General features: G+C 45.7%; 1 protein-coding gene across 14 annotated transcripts in view; it reads right to left on the reverse strand.

Moving 5' to 3' along the window:
- The window catches only part of FBRSL1 (fibrosin like 1), an 823,361-nt gene that overhangs the window by 30,457 nt on the left and 770,830 nt on the right, over positions 1–22,074 (reverse strand). For 10 of the 14 annotated variants that reach the window (XM_056859856.1, XM_056859849.1, XM_056859860.1 and 7 more), the window contains 4 exons: positions 15,733–16,129; positions 14,352–14,605; positions 7,203–7,429; positions 3,609–3,659 (listed from right to left, as the gene is read on the reverse strand). In XM_056859856.1, the coding sequence (XP_056715834.1) occupies positions 3,609–3,659; positions 7,203–7,429; positions 14,352–14,605; positions 15,733–16,129 (929 nt within the window). Of the gene's footprint in view, positions 1–3,608; positions 3,660–7,202; positions 7,430–7,543; positions 7,705–14,351; positions 14,606–15,732; positions 16,130–22,074 lie in introns of all 14 variants that reach the window. The other 4 variants (XM_056859859.1, XM_056859858.1, XM_056859851.1 and 1 more) reach the window with 2 other exon arrangements.

Genomic DNA, 22,074 nt, shown 5'->3' on the forward strand with positions numbered 1-22,074 from the left:
TTTAACAGCTTTTTTTTTTTTTTTTTAACAAGACGCTTCCCTTAAAAATCCAGAGAGTCGTTTCAGAGTGATGTCACCCGCTGCCGTGTTCTTTCTTGAATTAAATTCACAAATGTTTTGATCGGTGGCTCAGCACCCCATCTCAAAAGGGGATGTTGTTCTTCTGTGGAAGATGCAGGTCGTCTGCGGTTGCTAGCTCTGAGAAGCGCATTTTGCAGCCGATAAAGGGGCACTTTTAAAGAGCAATCTACCCATTGCCCCAAAGGCGCCAAACTGGATATGATATGTGTGTGTGTAAAGTGCCGTCAAGTCGCATACAGGGTGTGAATTGTGTCATTACCCACTCTGAGCCCGGCTTGCTGGGAATGAGGGCAAGATATAAATGAAATAAATAAATAAATACACTTTCAGACCTGACTGTTGACTCGCTACAAGATTATGCTTTGGAATCACAATGCCAGCATCAGGTATTTAAGGATGGGGCCACAATAGGGTTGCCAGCTCTGGGTTGGGAAATACCTGGATATTTTAGAGGTGGAGCCTGAGGAGGACAGGGTTTGGGGAGGGGAGGGATTTCAATGCCATAGAGTCCAATTGCTAAAGCGGCCATTTTCTCCAGGTGATCTGATCTCTATCAGCTGGAGATCAGTTGTAATAGCAGGAGATCTCCAGCCAGCACCTGGAGGTTGGCAACTCTAGGCCACAATGATTGTTGCATTAGCCTGATGTTAGGACCCTCCTTATTACAACAGCATCACAAGATAACCCCGCACATCTCAGAAGTTAGGTTGGTGGCATTGTGATGGGAACAGCCAAGCGAGGAAGATGCGATAACTGGGAAAGCCCGTTTGCTTACTCTGCTGGTTAAAGGGCTAACCAAGGGGTAAAGCAGTGTCCAAATGCCCCACCAAGTCACCTCTGGAAGGCTGGCTCCGCCCCATTTCAGTTTAGGAATAACCCCCCTTTTTAAAAGCTGATTTTCAGAGCCTTCAGAGCTGGAAGCACAGTTTTACAAAGGACAATGAAGATTCTCAGGATGCTGAATCTTGTGGGGCATGCCAGAAAAACACAGCTCTGCCCAGACATCCAAAACAAAACAGCAAACTGTTGCAACAGTTATAAGATGCAATCCCCCGTGGCGTTAGGAGGAGGTCACCCAAGTTAGACCATGCTCCGTCTTTAAGAGCAGGTTTGCCAGCCCTCAAGGAAGAGATCTTACACTCGCCTTCCTACAAAAGACCCATCTGTTGCAGATTTTTTAAGTCCATGTCACACCGGATGCTCTTTTGACATGAATGAAATTGCTTCATTTCACAAGAGGGGGAAAATTAGCCTCCGCTGTAATTCTCAAATGCTGCTATTACAGGCCTTCTGCAAAACATGTCACTTTAGTGAGTGTGAAGGCAGCCTGCTTGGCATCTCTAATCTTTATCTGCCTTCCAGTTACAAGGTAATTATCACAGTTGCCAGCCATGAAGTCCACTATTATCAGCACACGCTTTTAATTTTCCACAGTCAGCAGTCCCAGAATGCCGCTTCTGATGCAGCAGCTGATAAAAGGAGCTGCAGGAGAATGAAAGGTGATAAGTGCGCCGTCAGGCACGCACTGCAAGGGTGATGCTGACTGGCTTGAATGCTGGCACTGTCTTTTAGGAGGAAGACAGGCTTGAAGGGTCCCGTCCCCTCCAAAGCTTCTCTCTTCCTACAAAATAAAATGGCTCCCCAAAAACAACCCAAACCCCAAAGGCATGCCCTTATTGATTCTGCAAACTCTGATTTCCAGCACCAATACAGCACCAGCTGTTTATATCAATTCCCATTAAACGTTCTGTACTTGTGGAAATGCTGACATGGCTCCTTATCAACGCTGTTGTGTTTGAGGGTTATAGAGGGGGAGAAATTTGCTCTGGTTACATTGTGAGGTTGTTTAGGTCTACAAGCTAGTTCCCTACTCTGAGAGAAGGAGGGGTAAATATAGAAGACTCTACAGTGACATGTATACTGTAATAGTGACATCTCCATATGGCTGATCAGAATGGGCCAGATGCAGTTGCTATGGGAGGAAGGGGGAAAAGGTTCACAAGCTGGCTGAGAAGAGAGCGTGCTGAAAATGTCACTGGCCTGGATCCAGCACAAATTGTTGGCTCCCATGAAAGCAGAAACGCAGGAAAAAGACAGCGATGGGTGTTTGCACCAAGTCAAACTTATCGTATCCCCACTTGTGTTTCTTCTTGCACAAGATCTCATGCAACCAATTTCTGGGCACTATTAATATATAGGGAGAGAAGCGCTAGGTGAGGAACAAGATCTTGCACAAGCAGAACTGTGCTGTCTGTTTTCTCTTGCCGTCGCTGGATCCAACCACTATGAATACGTGGATGTCATAAAAGAAAGGGTTACTGAGCAAGATTTCATTCATTTCCATGGTCCACACTTCAACATTTTTTATGGGAGATATAGATTGAGCCAACGTTTAGGGGACACACAAAGCAAACAAACAGAAATGAAAGGGCTGACACACTTTGGAGAACAGCAGTGAAAAATAAACATGACACTGCTTATTTGGAATAAAAGGGCAGGACGTAGCGACCCATTTGCAACAAAGTTTTTGAAATAAGGTGCGCTATGGCCAAGGAATAAATAAAGAAATGCAAATATAAGTTGACAGTAATAGCATACAGATACTGCTAAGGAACAGCAATGCTCTGGGAGAGTTCCCAAATTATCATTTGGCAAATAAGCTAGCAAAGTTCTGCTGAGATTGAAAATGCATCATCGATACATGCCAATTTGGTCTCCATTATTGAACAGGCAGCTTTTTAATCATGTCACGAAACTGAGTTGTTCTATTTAGAATTGGCTAGTTCCTAAATGGACTACAGTATTAAGTTGCATCATTTCTAAATTTGAACAAAGATGCACAGAAATGATGGAAAACTGAGTGCTCACCGAGGTGGTAAAACTGAAGGGGTGCTGCCACTTGGTCACCTTTTGTTACGCGGAAAGGGTGTGTGTGTGCCATCTTTTAAGTGCTTTTAAGTATTTTAGATATTAATCTTAGGTTTTATAGTGTTCTATTGTATCGGCCTGTATGCTCTGTTTTACCTAATGCTATCTGCTCTGAGACTGACTTTGTTGGGGAGAGCGGGATACAAAATAGAATATAATAATAATAATAATACAAAAAATGCCCTTTATATAGAAGAAGTCAAGAAAAAGGGTTAGCCTCTCTCCTGACATGCTAAATTTCTGTGTTCAGGATAGTGGGTTTTTGTGTGTGTAAGGGGCAGGATTCAATTATTTACAGACTGAAATGGTAAAGCCCTGACATACGTTTACCATCTCAGTAGGAAAAAAAAAAAAACAGCAACAAAGAATGGAGAAAGGCCTGGATGTATGAAGGAAAAGCTGAATGGCTGGAACGTGTTTTATCATTTCAGTTTTAGAAGGCTATGACAGATCAAGAAGGAAATTAATCTGGGGGGGGGGGACTCAGTCTGAAAAAAACTGGACAGAGATACTTGCTGCATTGAATACATTGGCAAGCTCAAATATAGAAAGACCCTGCCTTAAAATAAAATAAAAAGATCTTCTGCAAAAGCACTCACGTTGGAATGTCGAAAATAAGGATTATCGAGTTTGGGAGCGTACTTGTCGAACTGTAAGAAAAAGAGAAACAAGACATAAATGAGTTTGCTTTTTTACAGATCTGGAATGCAGTTTACGCACAATGAAGCATGTTTTCACCAGACATGATACACAGAGCTGGTGTGTGCGTGTGTGTTTTAAGAGCACCTGCATATTTTCCATACATCATTGGCTTCTTAATCCTGTAGATTTGCAGATAGGCACCTAGCATAACATTTCCCCACCACCCATGTCTTTCCACTGATTAATATCCCAATTAATTCCAAAAATCTGATGTTGAACGAAAAGTTTCATGAGTTGGATTATCTAAGTTCCTGCTGTTCAGCTGGGGCACACTTCCAGTCTTCTTTTGCCTTTGCCTATCACTTGTTCTGCCCTGACCTGAACAGCCAAGGCTACCCCAATCTCGTCAGATCTCAGAAGCTAAGCAGGGTCATCCATGGTTAGTACTTGGATGAGAGACTGCTAAGGAAGTGGAGGGTCGCTATGCAGAAGCAGGCAATGGCAAGCCACCTCTGAACATCTCTCACCTTGGAAACCCTACTGGGTCACCATAAATTGGCTGCGACTTGACAGCACTTTCCCTCACCCCCATCACTTGTTCTTGTATAATCTTGGTAACTTTGGCCCAGAATAAATCTGTGAGTCATGTCGGCCGTATTCCCATTTCAACAGACACCTGAGAGACTTGCTGAAAGTTGTCTAGTAAATCCATCACTGAATCCACAGGTTTCCACTCAGGCTCACATCCAACTGTCTCCCCACAGAATTGTCTCGTTCCAACGGCACTTTGTTCTACGTCAAACCTTCTCTGACTGCTGCTCCCCATCCCATTTTTATTACTCAACCCCAACCCAGCTTGGCATGCAAAAAGTCATAAAAATGAAAAACCCAGGCAACCTTGCTATTATTTATTTATTTATTGCCATCAGGTCACAACCGACATATGGAAACCCCTAGTCCTCTTCTTCTTCATCCTCATTATTAATGTATTAGAGGTATTTATAGTTCTCCACTACATGAGGTTGTTGGGGTTCTTTTTGCTGGCAAGTCACCGCTGACTTATGGCGACCTTGTATGGCTTTCAAGGCAAGAGACATTCAGAGGTGGTTGGCCATTGCTTTCCTCTGTGTAACAACCCTGGTATTTCTTGGTGGTCTCCCATCCAAATACTAAGCAGGGCTGAGCCTGCTTGGCTTCCGAGATCAGGCTAGCCTGGACCATCCAGGTCAAGGCAACTTTGCTTTACAGACACATAAAACCTCACAACTGTGTTCTTTGTCCAGGAATCTCACATCCCTTGCAATGTATTTTGGAGCGCTGTGCTGCTTTTAACTCCCTCCCCCATGCGCCTGACCTGGGTCCCACTGGTATTCTTACTATGCCCTTTGAAGAATGCATGCATTCCAGCCTTAAGCAATAGGGAGATGTGTTGGGGGGACGGTGAGCAATGACCCCTTTGAAATGCCACTCATTTGGCAAGCCAGCTGTTGTTGTATGCTCTTCCGCCATACAGGAGAGCAGATTTGCAATTGTGTTAATTACAGTTATTACTGGAGTCATGTACCCTCCAGTGTAAATACCATAAATTACTAAAACACATGCAGCTGGCAGTTTCAACGCCACCCGCTCTGGCATTTCGATTAATAAGCCCACCGACTACCACATTTTCCCTCCACTCCCAGCCTTTTTAAGGGATACATGTCTGGTGTTAGAGAGACATTTGATCAGCTACTGCTTTTTATATTTTTATTCACAGGCGGGCATTCTCGCTTCTTCTTCCCAGAAAGCCAAAAGGCGCAACCTGATCCCAGCGCTACCCAGTACCACTTTATTTATCAAAATCTGCCTGGCCTTCTAGCACAGGTTATAGACAAGAGGCCTTGAGGTCAGGGCCTAAAACACCCCCCCCCTTTAAAAAAAACCCTAGTCCGTTAGTTCTTCAAAACTCGAAAGCTCGCACACCGTTTTGGGTTGTTGTGGTTGGTACTAAGACAAAGGTATTCTATAGCTTTTGTCTTTGGATTTTGGTTTGGACCTGCAACCCAAGCCTATTTAGAGAAACCTAAGGAGTTGGGAGCTTAAAAGTAACAAAAGAGGGCCGGGCAAAGATGTTTTTACCCTTTAGCCTGACATCAACAGGGTGTGGGTGGGCGGAAAAGGAGCTTTTTGAGATCAGATATCACAATTCTTAAAGAACATGCCAGGCCTTCAAGGAAAAGTTCTAAGATTGCTTTACACAGCAGAAGGGGGCGGGATAAATGAAAGGAAAGTATTTGCACGGTGCTCAAACACCTGGGTAGGGATGGGGGGCGGCAGATATTGCTCTCATTGTTCTGCAGCTAAGCGGATTAGAAACGAACAATTTCGTCATGCCATCAGCAGCAGGAACGAAAAGCGAGAAATGTCATTTCCCATGAGTTTGCCCCAAAATGCTGTTTTGGAATGTCGGTTCTTTGCCTGCGAGAGAAAAGGATAATGCATTTCTCTTCCCCCTCCCCTTTTCTTAAAGGAGGGAAAACTTCATGCAATCGACCAAAAATAAACGTTGCCTCGCCAGGACAAAAAAGGTACTTTGAAGAATTTACCAAGTTCAGCACTTTATAACAGCAGCAAACGGGGGTAAACCACATATAACATTATCATGATAAATCTTGAAAGACAAAGAGGCATGAAAAAAAACGTATAGCTTTTTTGGCAAGATGTGGCCCATGCTACAGATTTGGTATTCCATCCAATGAGTCCCCTTTGGCTAAAGCAATGACATGCTATGACATTTTGAATCAAGTGGGTGGAGCTTTCTGCCATGGGTGAGTGAGGGGTTATGCACAAACAACGTGAACCTACCCGCAGGCCTGAAGAAGGTCCCTCACTCGTGTTGTGAGCAAACATTAAACTTTACACCATGGTCAGTGATAAAAAAACAGATAAACATCTATCGGTTCTTGGACTGCCCAGTCAAATATCAAATCCACAAAAACCATGACCGGGTTGGGGCATTGCACTGAATGGCAATGGACCAGAAACGTTTAAAACAAGGCAAAGTATTACGGCAACATGGGAGGCGTGTGAGAAACAACACGGACGTATGTTACATTCTGCACTGGAAACTTCCGTTGTCCTGGCCGTTGTTGCGTATATATTTTGTGCGAGAGAATGCATATATATTTTGTGCGAGAGAAAACAGTAAAATCAACTTTTCCCCATTAAAATTATTAGACAGAAACATGCTACGTCGGCTGTTCAAAGCATATAAGAGGAGGGAAACCAAGGACCATTTAACATTTACATGATACAAAGTTTTTACTGGAAAGAAACCTTGAGAGAATTAACCATTGAGATGTGGCTTAGGGAGAAGGAACTCATGAAAGTTTGCGCTGTATTGAAAAGTAACTCCAAAAGGGTGCCATTGGATCTGTCTGTACTTTAAAGAACTGTCTCCTTAGAACGGGAAGCTACACCTAATACAAGGAGGAAGAGCAATTCTGAGCGCCCGTCTTGAAGCGGGCTGGGGCTGGCAGGCTTTTGGCCACTGCTGGTCTACTTATCCTCACATTTTGGGCAGGGGTACGCACCAGGGGAGGTGCGGAGGGCGGCATCTGGGGGAGGCCGGATGGAAAAGGAGTGAATGTGTGCTGGTGGGTGTGTTGGTGCTGGTGGGTGTGTTGGTGTTGGTGGAACTCCGCCCTCAGCAGCGGTACCGGGCCCAGAGAAGCACTGGCCCGGTCCGAACTCTGAACCAAAAACCGGTTGTTCAGCTCTTGCCTGAGCAGCTCGTGATCTAGAAGAGGGAGAGAGAAAAAGGGAGAGGGGAGGGGAGAAAAAGACACAAGGGCACGACAGCCTGTGAGTTTCACAAAGACGCAGAAGAAAAAAAAAGAGTCAAGATATTCACCTGGCATTCCCTGTTTCTGCAGGTCATGCTGTGGTGGTTTTCTACGTGAGGACTCATTGGTGGAGGTAAGAGAGATGCCTGTGACAAAGTACCAATCAGAATCCCCGAATGAGGCTGGCAATACATGATTGGTTGGTTGAATGATATCAACAGGCTGGTATCTAAAGGCAAGAGAGAACACCATGAGTCATCACAGCAGAAAACATACTGGGGCGTTATCAACAAGACGCCCCCTCCCCAGCCCCCTCCACCCAGCCCAAGAACAGTGATGATCGAAATGATCGAATCTTTTTTTTAAAAAAAGGACATTTGGCATTTGCAAAACCCAACAACTTTCCCACCGTTCTTTCTTTCCAACCCACCAACATTGCATGATGTACATTTAGAGAGGCATTACTCGTGCACATAACATATAAGGGGGGGGGGGGAGAAACCAAGTACGCTGTCATTTGTCCCAGTTCTGGGACACGCGGGTTGGAAAGCAGCTAAGCCATCCAGTTTTTAAAAAGCAAACGGAAACACACATTATCAGTTACAAACATGGCTTCTTTTTAAAATGAACCTCTCGGTCTTCTGCAGATAATTTTGTTCTAATGTTAAATCAGAGCAGCGAAGTCAAAAATCGGTGGAAACATACAAGGAATAGCACAAGTAAGCAATTCCTAATAATTCCAGGGGGGTGCTCACTTCATCAGATGCATGGACTGAACACCCATAGCAGATATATTTATACTTTTAAAGCATCTCCTGTATAGGGTTGCCAACCTCCAGGTGGGGCCTGGGATTTTCCTGGAATTACAACTGATCTCCAGGCCACAGAGGTCAGTTGCCCTACTGGAAATGGCAGCCTTAGGGGGCAGACTCTTTGGCATCACCCCCCCGCCGAGCTCCATCCCCTCTCCAAACTCCACCTTCCTCAGGCTCCGCCCCCAAATCTCTAGGCATTTCCCGATGTGGAGTTGACAACCCGATATAGACCAGAACACTGGCAGCTCAGAGAGGCAGCACCTTCCTTTCTGTACTCTTCCCACAGCCTGCTTTGTGTGCAGAAAACCACCCATTTTCCCATTAGGAGGACTGCATTTAATGAAGTTAACATGAGAATGTACAAGACTGGCTTTCAGCTGTTTCTCGCTTATTCCTCACCAACCCTTTCACGTTCTATTCTTTCCATATCATAGAAACAACTGCCTTGGGATTCAATTTCTTCCAAGAACGGGAGCATTTGTCCTGTTTAAGAAGAATGGAGGCTCTCTGGAAAGTGGAGAGTGGGGATTATATTGGGGAAACGATTCTCACAAACACTTTTACAAGTTAGGAAGAGAACCCTCTTTTCTTCAGTAGGATCTCTTTGCTGCTACTTCACTTTTCACGTCTCTTTCTGTGAGAAGTTAAAACAAGCAAAGGGGGCTGTTATTTTAAAGTGGCATGATTACTGAGAAGGTGGTCATAGCATAGCACTGCAAAATCCCACTCTTTAATTCTGGTCAATAGCTATTGATGGATTCTTCTTGCGTGCATATTTTTTTTTACTCTGAAAAGAGAACCGGACATGACGAATAATCCTTCAGGGTTCAGGGAGCTCGCAGTTCTTCTTACTTCCCAAAACAATTAAGACAGTTTGCAGGATTACATTTGTAGGGGTAGAAGAGGAGTGAAAAACTCATGTGTGGAAAGGAATGGGTGGACGAGGGTTAACAGACGACTGTCTGAAACGTGGTATATCTGGCAGCTAGAATACACTTGTGGTTTGCATTAAATATCTAATCCATGAGAGCTTTCCCCTAAGCTCCCAGAAGCAGCTGCTGTTGCCCAAAAAGGAACACTCTCTCCAAGATTATTTAGCACACTAATAACAACAGAGATAATTGTAGGTTAGGATGGAGTATATAAGGGAAAGACTCTTAAGAATGAAGACCCTTGGCTAGCATTTTTTCCCCCTTGGGGCAAGCTGTAAATATATACATTTATTTGTAGTTATAGTTCAGATGCAGCAGCTTTAGACAAAACCAAATTAGACAGGATGTCAGCAGATCCATTTGTTTAGAACCACGTAATGCTCCAACTGGGAGGGAAGGCAGCATGGTATAGCCTGATCTCGCCAGATCTCGGAAGCTAAGCAAGGTCAGTACTTGGAAGGGAGACCTCCAAGGAAGGCTCTGCAGAGGAAGGCTAATGGCAAACCACCTCTGCTTCTCACTTGACTGGAAAGCCCCTTCCTGGGGTCGCCATCAGTCGGCAGTGACTTGATGGCACTTTACACACAGAGACAATGTTTGAACTGCATATATAACAGATGGGCCAGAGGGAGTCCAGTTTTTAGAGGAGAGGAAGAGCGAAAGGAAGGAAGGCCGGCTTGTGGGAGCTGAACCCTCTCTTTGACCACTGCTTACTTCGCCCTGCTTACTTCGCCCTTAGCTTCCTCTGCCCCCCACATTAACTTCTGATATTGGGGTTGATCAGAGAAATAAGGGAAGAGAGGGGCATGGGAAATGAAAGAGCTTATCATCCCCAATGACACAACACTGTATAAAGTGGGGGTGGGAGGTAAAACAGGAGGTAAAACAGGGCTGATTTTTAGAAATATTTTGGTCTTTAAGTTTTGTTTTGTTTTTTACTTAAAGGCAGTATAAAAATACTGTAGGGTAGGGGCTGTGGCTCAGTGTTAGAACAACTGCTTGGCCCTCAGAATGTCCCAGGTTCAATCCCCGGGATCTCCAGTTAAAGGGACTAGGCAGGTAGGTGAACACATGAAGCTGCCATATACTGAATCAGACCCTTGGTCCATCAAAGTCAGTATTGTCTACTCAGACCAGCAGTGGCTCTCCAGGGTCTCAGGCAGAGGTCTTTCACATCACCTACTTCCCTAGTCCCTTTAACTGGAGATGCTGGGGATTGAACCTGGGACCTTCTGCATGCCAAGCAGAGGCTCTACCACTGAGCCACGGCCCCTGAGGTGATGTGAAAGACCTCAGCCTGAGACCCCAGACAGCTGCTGCTGGTCAGAGTAGACAATACAGACTTTAATGGACCAAGGGTCTGATTCAGTATAAAGCAGCTTCGTGTGTTAAATAAACATTTCTAAAAATCAGACCTGTTTTACCCCCCCCCCCCCCAATACTTTATTCTTTTTTGGAGGCAGACACAGATTTAAACAAACAGGACTGCTGATCTTTTGTAGTTTGGCCTCAATCATCACCATGATCATTATTATTTATCAAGAACAACACAGAACAAAAAAAAATTGGGAGGAACCTCCTCTGGCTTGACTTAAGGAACTGGATACTTCTGTTAGTGTCAAGATAATCCATTTTATGTTTTCCCTGGGGAGGCAGCAGGGAGAAGGAGAAGAGTAATGGATAAAAAAGGGAGTTTGGCAGCTGCAAGTTATTCAGTATCCGGTTTCTTTAAAAGACTCGAAGTCAGCCTGGGCGGACCCGCAGCTGACTCCAGGCTTCACAGTGACATGGCAGCTTCATCTTTATGGGGAAAGAGAACAAAAAAGGCTAGTGTCCGGGGGCCATGAAAACAGCAGTAGCAGAGCACTTAAAAGAGATTCTAACAAGAATGCAGGATGGCAGCCAAGAGGGGGCCGGCTTTTATCTCGCTTGACATGTGTTTGTTGCCCTGGCGCACAGACAGAGATGCGGAGATGCTGACATGTGTGCATGGTGGGGGCAGCGCATGCAGGGGGGCACCTCGTTATTTGCTACAAAGGGGAGTGAGCCGCACGCTCGGTGGCAGTCCTCACGTGTGCAAAGAGCATCCTCCCGTTCTCAGAAGAGGGCTCGCCACAGCTTGTGCGTAGAAGCTCTACAGAGCTATGGCCATGTGACCATTATGCGGACGGGGAGGCACCGAGCAGACAGGAGGAATAGGGCATTTAATGTATACAATGATTTTGTTTTGAGAGCTCAAAGTGATTCAAGTGTACATTACTTTGCTTTAAACCTTACTGCAACCAGTCATGTTGGCACCATGGATTGTCACAGTGGTTGTCACTATCACTATGGTTAGCAACATGAGTGTTACGTCACTTGTGTGAGGGCTGCTATCCGAAGTTTAACCTCAGACAGCTTTTCATTGGCCAGCTCTGTCACTGCGGGAATAGTAGCGCAATGTGACTATGTCCACTCATGACTACTTCCCCTGAGCCTGGCTAGTAAACCCTCTTATAGACAGGGCAGGCAGGTATCATCTTAATGAAAGGCACAATGCAGATCCTGGGTGTATTTGAGTGTGGATGGCAGAAGTTTACACAGCAGAAGTTGCCTGTGGAACTAAATACAACTCTTGTTCCGTCATCCCTGGAGAGACGGGCTTAGACAGCTGCTGTTTCCTCCGTTATTGCCCTGAGGCCAGCTAAACAACTCTACAAAAGCCCCCCACCCCAAACACGTGTGCCTCTGTGGGGTTTGCCTCACACATGGGAAGAAACTGTGGGATGAACAAGTCACCCAACCTGCAATCTTGATGTCCCTCCAGGGTAAATCTCAGGAAACTTTAGACAAGGGCATGTTTTCTCAAGGCCAGGTATCTTTGATGGCAACCCTTTGCCGCAGCTGGGAGCAACGAAATGCAGCCTAATGCAATTTTTAAGCCCTCCTTTGGCCGCCACCTTTCTCCTTTCCACACTCTTCTTTAGGCAAGGATCTTTTTTAAAAAAAGGAAGGGGTATGAAAACAGAAAAATGGAAAGCAACTGCTGCTTTCAACAGTTTGAAATCTTTTCCTTTCGCACTTGTTAGGGAGGCTTTGGTAGGAAACAGGGGGAGGACGGCTGGTGTAAATGTGTGTCCGCTTTAATCCCCGCCGGGTTAGTTACAGAGTCAAATGCCAGATCAAAAGGGGGGCCCCAGCGGGCAACGCTGCAGAAGGTTCCAGCTGCTGCAGGAACAGCTGTAGGCTAATGGGAAAGCCATAAATGGGCGTGAGGCAGTGCAGTCCTAAGCAAAGTTATACCCTTTTAAGCCTGTTGATTTCCGATGGATTTAGAAGAGTGTAACTCTGCTTGGGAGCACACTGTGAGAGGAGAAGTTTATCTACTGTGAGGATGTACAGAAAACTCAAATGTTTGTTCTTGTAAAACATGCTGAATTGACCCTTGGGGCAGAAAGGTGTCCTATATTTTTTTTTTTACAGCACATACTGAAAGTTCATAAAAGCTGTGACCAGTACGCTCTTCCCCCAGCCTCTCCTATAAAGCCAAAGGGTCCTGATTAATGGAAATACGAGCCAAAGAGATAACATGTGACGTTACTGTGTCCATTGCCTGTTTGCTGCTAGCTACTGGGTTTAGCTCACCCAACTGCGCTTCATCTTTAGGCAGACGACTGCTTACCTTCCTTTCCTTGCTATGGAGGAGAAAAACTGCCTCACCCGATAATTTATATCCTATGCTCTTTTCCGCTGCTGGAGGTTTTTCAGGGATTGCTCTGCATCCTAAATCTTATTGCAAAGAGTAGTGGAGCTCTCTATGGTGATGATGAAGCAGCAAAAGGAATGCAAACAGCAAAATTTGTGAAAAGTGAAGATTTTAAGTTAGGAGTATTGGGTAAATCTGGAGGGGGAGAGGAGTCTTTTAAGAAAGCTAGGAATGAGTCCAGTAGCACCTTAGAGACCAACAAGATTTTCTCAGGGTATGAAAGCTGTGCACCGCAAAGGAAGGGCAGAGCCACACTGTACACAGGATGCAGGGATGCCGTTAAAAATGGCATCTCTTCTGACGTATCTTCCTTCGCTCCCCTGTACCAAGTAGCATCACTTACCCCAATGTCATGATGTGCTTATGTAGTGTATTTCCCCACTGATGCCAGCGCTGGCAGCCGGTTATATGGAACACGGGCAGGGAAATGCTCAACATGATCACGTGATGTTACAAGATAAGTGATATGGGATAGGTGACGCTACATGGGGAAATTCGACATAGGGATAGCTTTTTCAGCGACAGTCCTGCATCCCGCAAAAGCGGTTAGTTCTGCCCAAAGGAAATCAAGACTGAAAAGAAAAGAATTTCTATCTATTGTACTGGCTTTGCCTCTCAAGACTTTTCCCACTATCAACTTCCAGCTTGTTAAGGGTTTCTCCCTTCTCATCCTATTCCATTTTCTGTCCTAGATACCCGTGCCTTTTCTAGTGTAACTATCATACGCGCCACACTTTTTAGAACGGGAATAGAACTGGAAGTTGAAAGTTCTTCATTTCAGTAAGTCCCTCTTGGCTATTTCTGATATCTGGAGGATTAAGAACTCAGTAACTTCAGCTAAAATCCATATCCTTTTCCAGTTAGCAAGAGGGAGGGGACGGACAAACACACACAAAAAGTAAGATATTATACCACTTGCACCGCAGGTCTGGTTCAGCGTGACTTACCATTTGCAATTATATTCTTGTCCAGGAGCACCACACAGACCTTCAAGATTGTTGGGTATACCATGTGAACAGACTGCTGGACCTGATGGGCCTTGGTCTGGTCCAGCATGGCCTTTCTTATGTTCTTATGAGTCAAAGCTCCCTTCATCCGACACATCATATTTGATGAAGGGAGCTGTGACTCTCGAAAGCTTACGTTCTGACAATCTTGTTGGTCTCTGCAGTGCTTCTGGACTCGAATCTTGCTCTTCTGTCACAGACCAACATGGCTACCCTCTGAAATTAGACTCTTGATGTTTTCGAAAGACCACCAGGGCAGGTAGTTTGCACTTGGCTTTGCCTCTCCTCGTGTTCATACTCTGACCGGTGCCTTAGAATCCATGAAAAGAAGAATCCACTCGAAGAAGAAGAAGCCAGAGAGAGGTGAAGGGACATACCTGCTGGGTGACCCGGGATCACAAGGCTGTTGGTAGGTAACGCTGGAGGAGGTGGCAACGTAGGAGGGGTGGCGAACATGGCCGGATGGTGCTGGTGTTGGGACTGCGATCTGAGAGGGAAATGCGAGGCAGCAAGGTTAGAGATGGAGAGGGGCAGAGCTGGGCCGGAGGAGTGATGGGGAGGGATCTGGGGGGAGAGGGGGAGATGTTTGGGGAGGCTGATGCTTGTGGCGCTGCTGGCGCTGCTGCTTCTGCTGTGGAAATAAAAAAAAAAGATGGGAGGGGAAAGAGAAAAAAAGCATAATTAGGAAGTGAACAGACCTGCAGTAGCATTCTGGTAAATAACCGTACCCATTCGTCGATACATCTCAGAAAACACCATTCATTTAGATATTTATCTTCCACTGGCCTCCCGAATGTTGACCCAAAGCAGCCTCCAACATCATTCTCCTATTCTCCATTTTATCTTCACTTTATCTTCACCCTATGCAGTTGGTTGGGCCGAGAGTGCGTGATGGGCCCAAGTTCACCTTGCGAGCTTCCGTGACAGAGCGGGGACTCAAACCTGGTCTTGCAATGCCTAGCCTAACCACTGCACCACAGTGGCTCTCCAAACTCTTTTGACCCATCTGCTCAAGCAGGTTCCTTAGGTCATTCTAGACTGCATTTCCTGGACAACAATTGATTTGTCAGTTAACAGGTGCTTCTTTAACTTTATCTTGAGATCTACCCTGTCCTCTTAGCATGTTCTGTTACAGCCTGGACTCATGAATCTCTGGTAATCTGTCTTCTAAAACTACCACCAGTTTTTTCTTTTCCCAATAGCCTCACACATGAACAAAAATGTGCACACTCGTGGAACATGTCAGGAGGGCGGGACTTGCTACCCACACTGCATTCATTGAGAGTGACAGTAGATATATAAGAAGACACAGAATGATAAAGGACTGAAGAAAAAGCAACCTCCACAGACTGTGTCCAGCTTGCTTCTCTAATGTCTTAGGACGGCTGAAGCCCAAGTTTTGTTGGTAGAAAAGGCACAACCGATTCAAACTACAATATCCATGGTGGCAGGGATACCCAACCTTTTTGAGCCTGCTGGGACCTTTGGAATTCTGACGCTGTGTGGTAGGCACAGCCATAAAACGACGGCCACAGTTTACCTTCCATCGCACAGTGAAGATCCTTGTGCTGTGGTGGCTGCTGCTGCTAAAGCAACACTCTACCCAGTGAACCAAATCTCCAGTGGCCAATCAGGAGCCCCAGCTGACCCCACCTACTTATCAAAAACACTTGGCGGGCACCAGGAAAGCTATAGGTGGGTGCAGTGGCACCCCCAGGCACTGCACCACGGGATTGCAGGGGGACTGAATAAACGCACCTGATGTTATTGAGTCCGTTGTGGGCCACCTGGTGATGTATTTGGTAATTGAGAGGAGGGGGGATGTGGCTCTGAGGTTGTGTCCGAAGCTCTGGCAGCAGCTGCGGGTGGGACTGAGGCCGAGGCTGAGGTTGCGACTGAGGCCGAGGCTGGGGTTGAGGGGTGAGCCTCGGGGGTGCTGGTGGCGTGATCAATGGCTCTTTCTTCAACAGCGGGCTTGCGCGGGCACTCGACGTGGGTGCGGAGGAGTTTGAAGTCACTACAGCAGCGGGTGGCTGGGGGCTGTGGATCGGTAGCACAAAGGGCACGTCAGTGCTCAGTTCCTGGCTGCGCTCCAGCCCGGAAACCTTTGGGATGCTTGCCGCTTTCACTTCGGCCTTGTCATTCGAGGCTGGACCTTCAAGAAGAAGAAATAAAGACACATGCTTATGTAGCAAAACATCCCAATATGCTAGGCATGCGGTGGAAAGGATTCAAGGTTATTGACCAGGAAGCACCTATTTGTTTACCGATAGCTCGGCCCACATCAAAAGCTTGATATTGGATTCACATAGTTGTTTCTTCTTTCCCTTTAGCAAAGCAGTTTTCCCGCCAATCACAGCATCTCCCACCATTTCTTAAGCTAAGGTATTCAACAGCAGGCTGGCTTAAATCCGCCTCAATTTGGTTGATAGGCCTTCTCCAAGTTACAGACTTTGGGGTTATGTTCTTGACTGCGCATTTCACGTCTGAATTTTTTGGAATCGCTGAAATTGAAATTCTCCTGCCTGGTAATTCTTCTACCTGGGCATACCTCCCTGGATCAGCCACCAAATGCTAACTGAAGCAGAATTCAGGGACAAAACTAGACGAGATACATGTAAATACAGGCGACTCGTAAGTGCTCGTAAGACATACATTCTTTGCAAAAGGTATGTTTTTCTTTGCTATCCACAATGTCTCCTGCTCTTGAAAGCACCTAACATTACACAGTGAGTTAGCGTTCATATTGCCGGCATTTACCCCACAATTTTACATCAACAGATAACATTAATTTTTATTAAAACTGTGAACGACAATAGGAATGCTTGCTGGTCCTTCAAGGGTTTCTTTTTAAAAAGAATTCATTCCTCTATCAACGTTTCCACAGCACGATAACCAAATAACCAACTGGCACATAAATACATTTTTCCAGCAAAAACTGTCTTGGCAAAATCAATCGAAGGGTATGGCTTTGCTAACAGAACACCAGACCTCAATCTTACTCCGAGCTTATCTAAAAACTTTCTTGGGTCCTTCGTCTCCCTCAGACCAGATGACCCCCATCTGTAAACTGAGAACTGAAACGACCCACCTGTTATGACTGAGATGAGGACGAATAAGAAAAAGACCTAGGAGCACTCTATATCCTTTCAGCGCTCTAGGAATTACGCTTTAGGAACTCAACGGTGCACATCCGGATTGGGTTAGAATGCCGCTGCCAAGAACTTGTAGTGCAGTGGCATGAGAGCAGCGACGCAGCCTTAATAACCGGTAAGGTTTTGGAAACCTCAGGAACATGGCAAAAGCTGTTATAAAAGCTCCCGTGAAACCACCAGAAACATTGTCTCTTGGGAAGTATTGAGATAGCCCATTCTATCTTTAACTTTCCCCTGCATTTTGCTAAAGGCGCCAATACCGTATCCTGCATTCACAGAGATCAGAGTGCAAAGCAGACCCCCCCACCCCCCAGGCCATATTATAAATTTCTTTATTCACAACCGAGGGCCCCTGACTACAGTCCAAAGGCACATAATGTACATAAGAACATAAGAAAACCCATGCTGGATCAGACCAAGGCCCATCAAGTCCAGCAGTCTGTTCACACAGTGGCCAACCAGGTGCCTCTAGGAAGCCCACAAACAAGACGAGTGCAGCAGCACCATCCTGCCTGTGTTCCCCAGCACATGCTCCTCTGATCCTGGAGAGAATAGGTATGCATCATGACTAGTATCCATTTTAACTAGCAGCCATGAATACCCCCTCTCCTCCACGAACATGTCCACTCTTCTCTTAAAGCCTTCCAAGTTGGCAGCCATCACCACATCCTGGGGCAGGGAGTTCCCCAATTTAACTATGTGTTGTGTGAAGAAATACTTCCTTTTATCCGTTTTGAATCTCTCGCCCTCCAGCTTCAGCAGATGACCCCATGTTCTAGTATTATGAGAGAGGGAGGAAAGCTTCTCCCTGTCCACTCTCTCCAAACCATGCATAATTTTATAGACCTCTATCATGTCTCCCCTTAACCGCTTTCTTTCCAAGCTAAACAGCCCTAAGCGTTTTAACCACTCCTCAACAACTGTGCTGAAGCTAAGCAGCACCTGGATGGGACACCTGCTATGTACACCATCTTGATTTCCATGGTAGATAGAAAATGTAAAGAAAAAAAATATAAGCTGCTTCTGTTTGGGGTACTGAATGTGGTTCATCTGAGCGTGCAGCTACTCAGAGTGGGCAACCTTTATAATTGTAGCCAAGGCCCTTGGCAGGGGCCGATGTCCAGTCCTGACTCGACCCCGCTCTGGCTACCCGAGCTGTGGACAGCCAGGGGCCTGACATCCCTGCAAGGAAGGCCAGGAGCGGGCGGCAGCCAGGATCTGGACAGATCGCTCTAACAAGGCTGAAAACACAAGGCTGGGAGCCAGGAAGCTACAGGGAGGGAAGTAGTCATTTTTCAGCAGTTTTCTCTCATGTGCCTAAGTGACTGTTGCTGTGGATCATGGTCTCCTCAGAACCAACATGGGTACCATTTTTACCAAAAAAAGCTTTTCCACCTATATGGAAGATTTAATAAAATCCCATTTGCAGACAGAGTTTGCCCCTGCGGGAATGGTGAAATTGAATCCTTTGTGCATGTTCTTTTTAATTGTTGCTTTTATGCTTGTAGCTGATCCCAATTCATTGACCCGCTGTTCGTAAACAGGGAATGGCTCATCCACAAAGCCCAAAAATAACTGAATCAGTGGCAAGGTTCCTACAGTTAGCAATCAGGTATTGTGAATGGTGTGTAGCTTCCCTTAATGGCTGATTTGGGAGGGTTTTATCCAATTTTATTTATTTGCACTCGGTTTTATCCAAATGTATGTTCTTCCTTTTTTATGCCAATAAAGGCTTGTGTTGTGTACTTTTTTTCATGAACAGATATTGTTACCGAAAATAGTAAAAATGTAAAACCAACTCCAAGCAAACCACAAATCACCCATCGTTTCCCGTCTCTTCTTTTCTGATGCTAACTACAAGCAACGCCTGGGGATATCGGATTTCCTCCGGGCTTTCAAAAACGAAGTGGACGGCCCACTCCCTAGCATGTGATTGCACAAAACTCTGCATCGTTGACCTCTGCCCTGCTATAAACAAGCATGAGATTCACCACCCTCCACTGGAACATTCCAATGACAGAAATGTGTTTATTTTTACCAAGTTCTAGAGTAGTTAATTTTCATGCTTTGTGATAACAGGCTGAGCCAATTTGCCTAAGACTCAACAGTCAGCTCCAATATTTCAACCTTAATTAAAGCTGAACTCGGCCTCAGCTTGGCTCTTTCCTTCACAGGGTATCTGACATTTACAGAGATTTGTGTTTCACCGAAGGCCACGTCGCATTTGCCTTTCCTCCTCCCAACCACGCAAACCAGGCGTGATTCTGCCCCTTTGCGGCACGTCAGCTTGGCTCGCTGTTAATCAAAAGCGACCCCTAGAATACTTTATATTAAGCAATACACTGCTCAGATATCAATAGCTTGAATGGAGACATAAAGGATCGGGAATGGAAGCACCAAACCTTCCTTAACAAAGGGCAAGAGCGTCTCATTGCCGAAAACACCTGTGCGCGCATCGGCCCTCAAGGTATCCATCACAAACACGTACATGATCCTGCCTCCTTTTATTGAGACATCCGAGCCCTCGTAAACCTTTAATGGATCTGTCCTTGCGACACTCTAGCGAAGCAGAAAAGAGCTATAATTCTAGCGTTGTAAACGTGAGAACAATGGCATACAAGGCCAGTTGATCTACCAAACAAACGTGGCATTTCTCCTTGGCGAAAGCCTCCGAAACAAGTTCATCACTATCATAATTCATACGGTGTGCTTTCCTCCACTTCGCAGATACAGCTTTAAAAGCATCAGTGCTGCCTTTACCAGGCAATGGAACAGAATGGAAAGGAGTTGTGAAACTATAACCGGGCGACGCAAAATGAGGACGGAGGGATTCATGGAAGAACTATGATGCTATGGGAGGGAAGGTGCTGTGGCTCTGTCAAACAGCCACTGCATTGCATGCACAAAGTCCCGGGTTTAATCCCCAGCATTTCCAGTTTAAAAGGTTAAGACTGTAGGTGGTGTGAAAGAAGTCTGCCTGAGACCCTCCGCCAGTCTGGTGAGACAATACTGCCCTTCATGGCTCAATGGGCTGATTAAATATAAGGCAATTTCATATGTGTATTTGGGAAGGGATGTGGCTCAGTGGCAGAGCATCTGCTTGGCATGCAGACAGTTCAGTCCCTGGCATCTCCAGTTGAAGCATCTGGCAGCAGGTGATGTGAAAAAAGACCTGCCTGAGACCTGGGAGAGCTGCTGAGAGTCTGAGTAGACAATACTGACTCTGGTGGACCAAAAGTCTGATTCAGTAGAAGGCAGCTTTAGGTGTGATGTGAAGCTCTACCTAAGCATCTTATGGGCTAAGATGAACTCTGAATAAGAGACAAAGTTGCTTCCCTCATGATCATTCCAAATTTGTGGGAGTTGAGCATGTGTGGTCCCCAGAGACCCAAGAGAATGATTTGCAAAGCAAACAGATCTGGCCTTGTAAATTACCTGGATGGTAAATTACTTGGATGATCAAAGCAGACAGATCTGACCTTGTAAATTACCTGGATGGAACCCAAACACATGGAACTCAGCTCCCCTTGGAGAACGGGACCTTGGTTACTTACCGTGAAGGTTCCGTTCCTTCTACTCTTGGCTCCCCTTGGAGAAGGAGTGAGGCACAGTTGTAATATATATTTAAAATGCCTTCAATTACCAACCCCTTCCCTGAACTACCCTCATTGCATTTATTGATAGGGTGTGGAAGTTGTCAATCCAAGTCTTGGCCAAAAGGGCAGGCTTAGATCTGAACTGGAAAAAGCCCAGGTCCCCTCTGTGCTTTCTTAAGGAAGCTCCCAACACACTTCTGGGAAGTGCTCTAATGGCAAGATCCTTGGCTCAACATGGCCAAGCAGAAAGTGCACATTTAATTTTTTTTTTAAGTGAGCAAAACCCACAACCCCAACTTAAAGTGCACAAAAAGGATTATGCTATTACTTTCGGGAGATTTATGAGGACATTCAGTAACTCTGATTTAAGCATCCATAGACTTTGGAGGGACGGCTGCTGGCCAGCCGGTGATGCTGACTTCTCAGCAGAAAGCAAATTCTTCAAGAGCTTAGCGGAGTCTAGAGGAAAACTGCTGAGTGCTGCCAATGAGAAAACCAACCTGGCTATTTGAAATCTGCTGTAAACTTTAAACAGCTCCTCCCTCCAGCAGTCCCTCTTGCTGCATGTAGAAGACAGGAATGCCACCAAGCGGGTACACCACGCACTGTGGCTGACTAAATACAATACCAAAGAAAAAGAAAAAAAACGCTGACACAAATTAAACCTGTTCTGTTACAGGAATTTGCATTCAAGCTGATTAAGTGTTGCCCAAGTGCAAGGGATTACAATCCACAAAGGCTGATTTGAGGACTTCGATAAGCTTAAGATCTGGCTTAAGATCAACAAGCTTGGCCTTGAGGTACTACAAATTCCCACACTTGTACGTATTTGGTACGAGTGTGGGAATTTGGTACGAGGGGGAGAGAATGGGAGAAGGTGGGGTTTAAATTCCACAGAGACAATATGGAAGTGCGTACCAAAATTAAACCACTGTGCCTAATGAGCCGCAGTGTCAGCATCGCTCACTCACCTGAGTTCTAGAAGCCACTTCTTATGTGAACAGGCAAAGGGCTGTGGGATTACTTCAGAGTAATGTGGAAGAGGGGGCGTGGTTAAGCAATACAGTACCTGCTTTGAGTAAGAAGATCTCAGATTCGATTCCTGTCATTTCCAGCTACTGGATCTTAAACAGCAGGTGTTGGTAAAGGCCATTTTCTGTCTGAGACCTTAGACGCTACTTAGCTAGAAGGCTCAATGGTCTGATTCAATATAATGCAGCTTCCTATGTTCACAGGATGGAGGGGGGGGGAAACTGTGTTCAAACCAAAATGGTTCAAACCTTCTGCATGCAGCTTTACTGGTTCAGAAACCTGGTGATGAGGCCTGTAAAGGAGGAATCCACACTCCC

The sequence above is a fragment of the Euleptes europaea genome, chromosome 13 (genome assembly GCF_029931775.1).
Source record: "Euleptes europaea isolate rEulEur1 chromosome 13, rEulEur1.hap1, whole genome shotgun sequence".
Lineage (NCBI taxonomy): Eukaryota > Metazoa > Chordata > Lepidosauria > Squamata > Sphaerodactylidae > Euleptes > Euleptes europaea.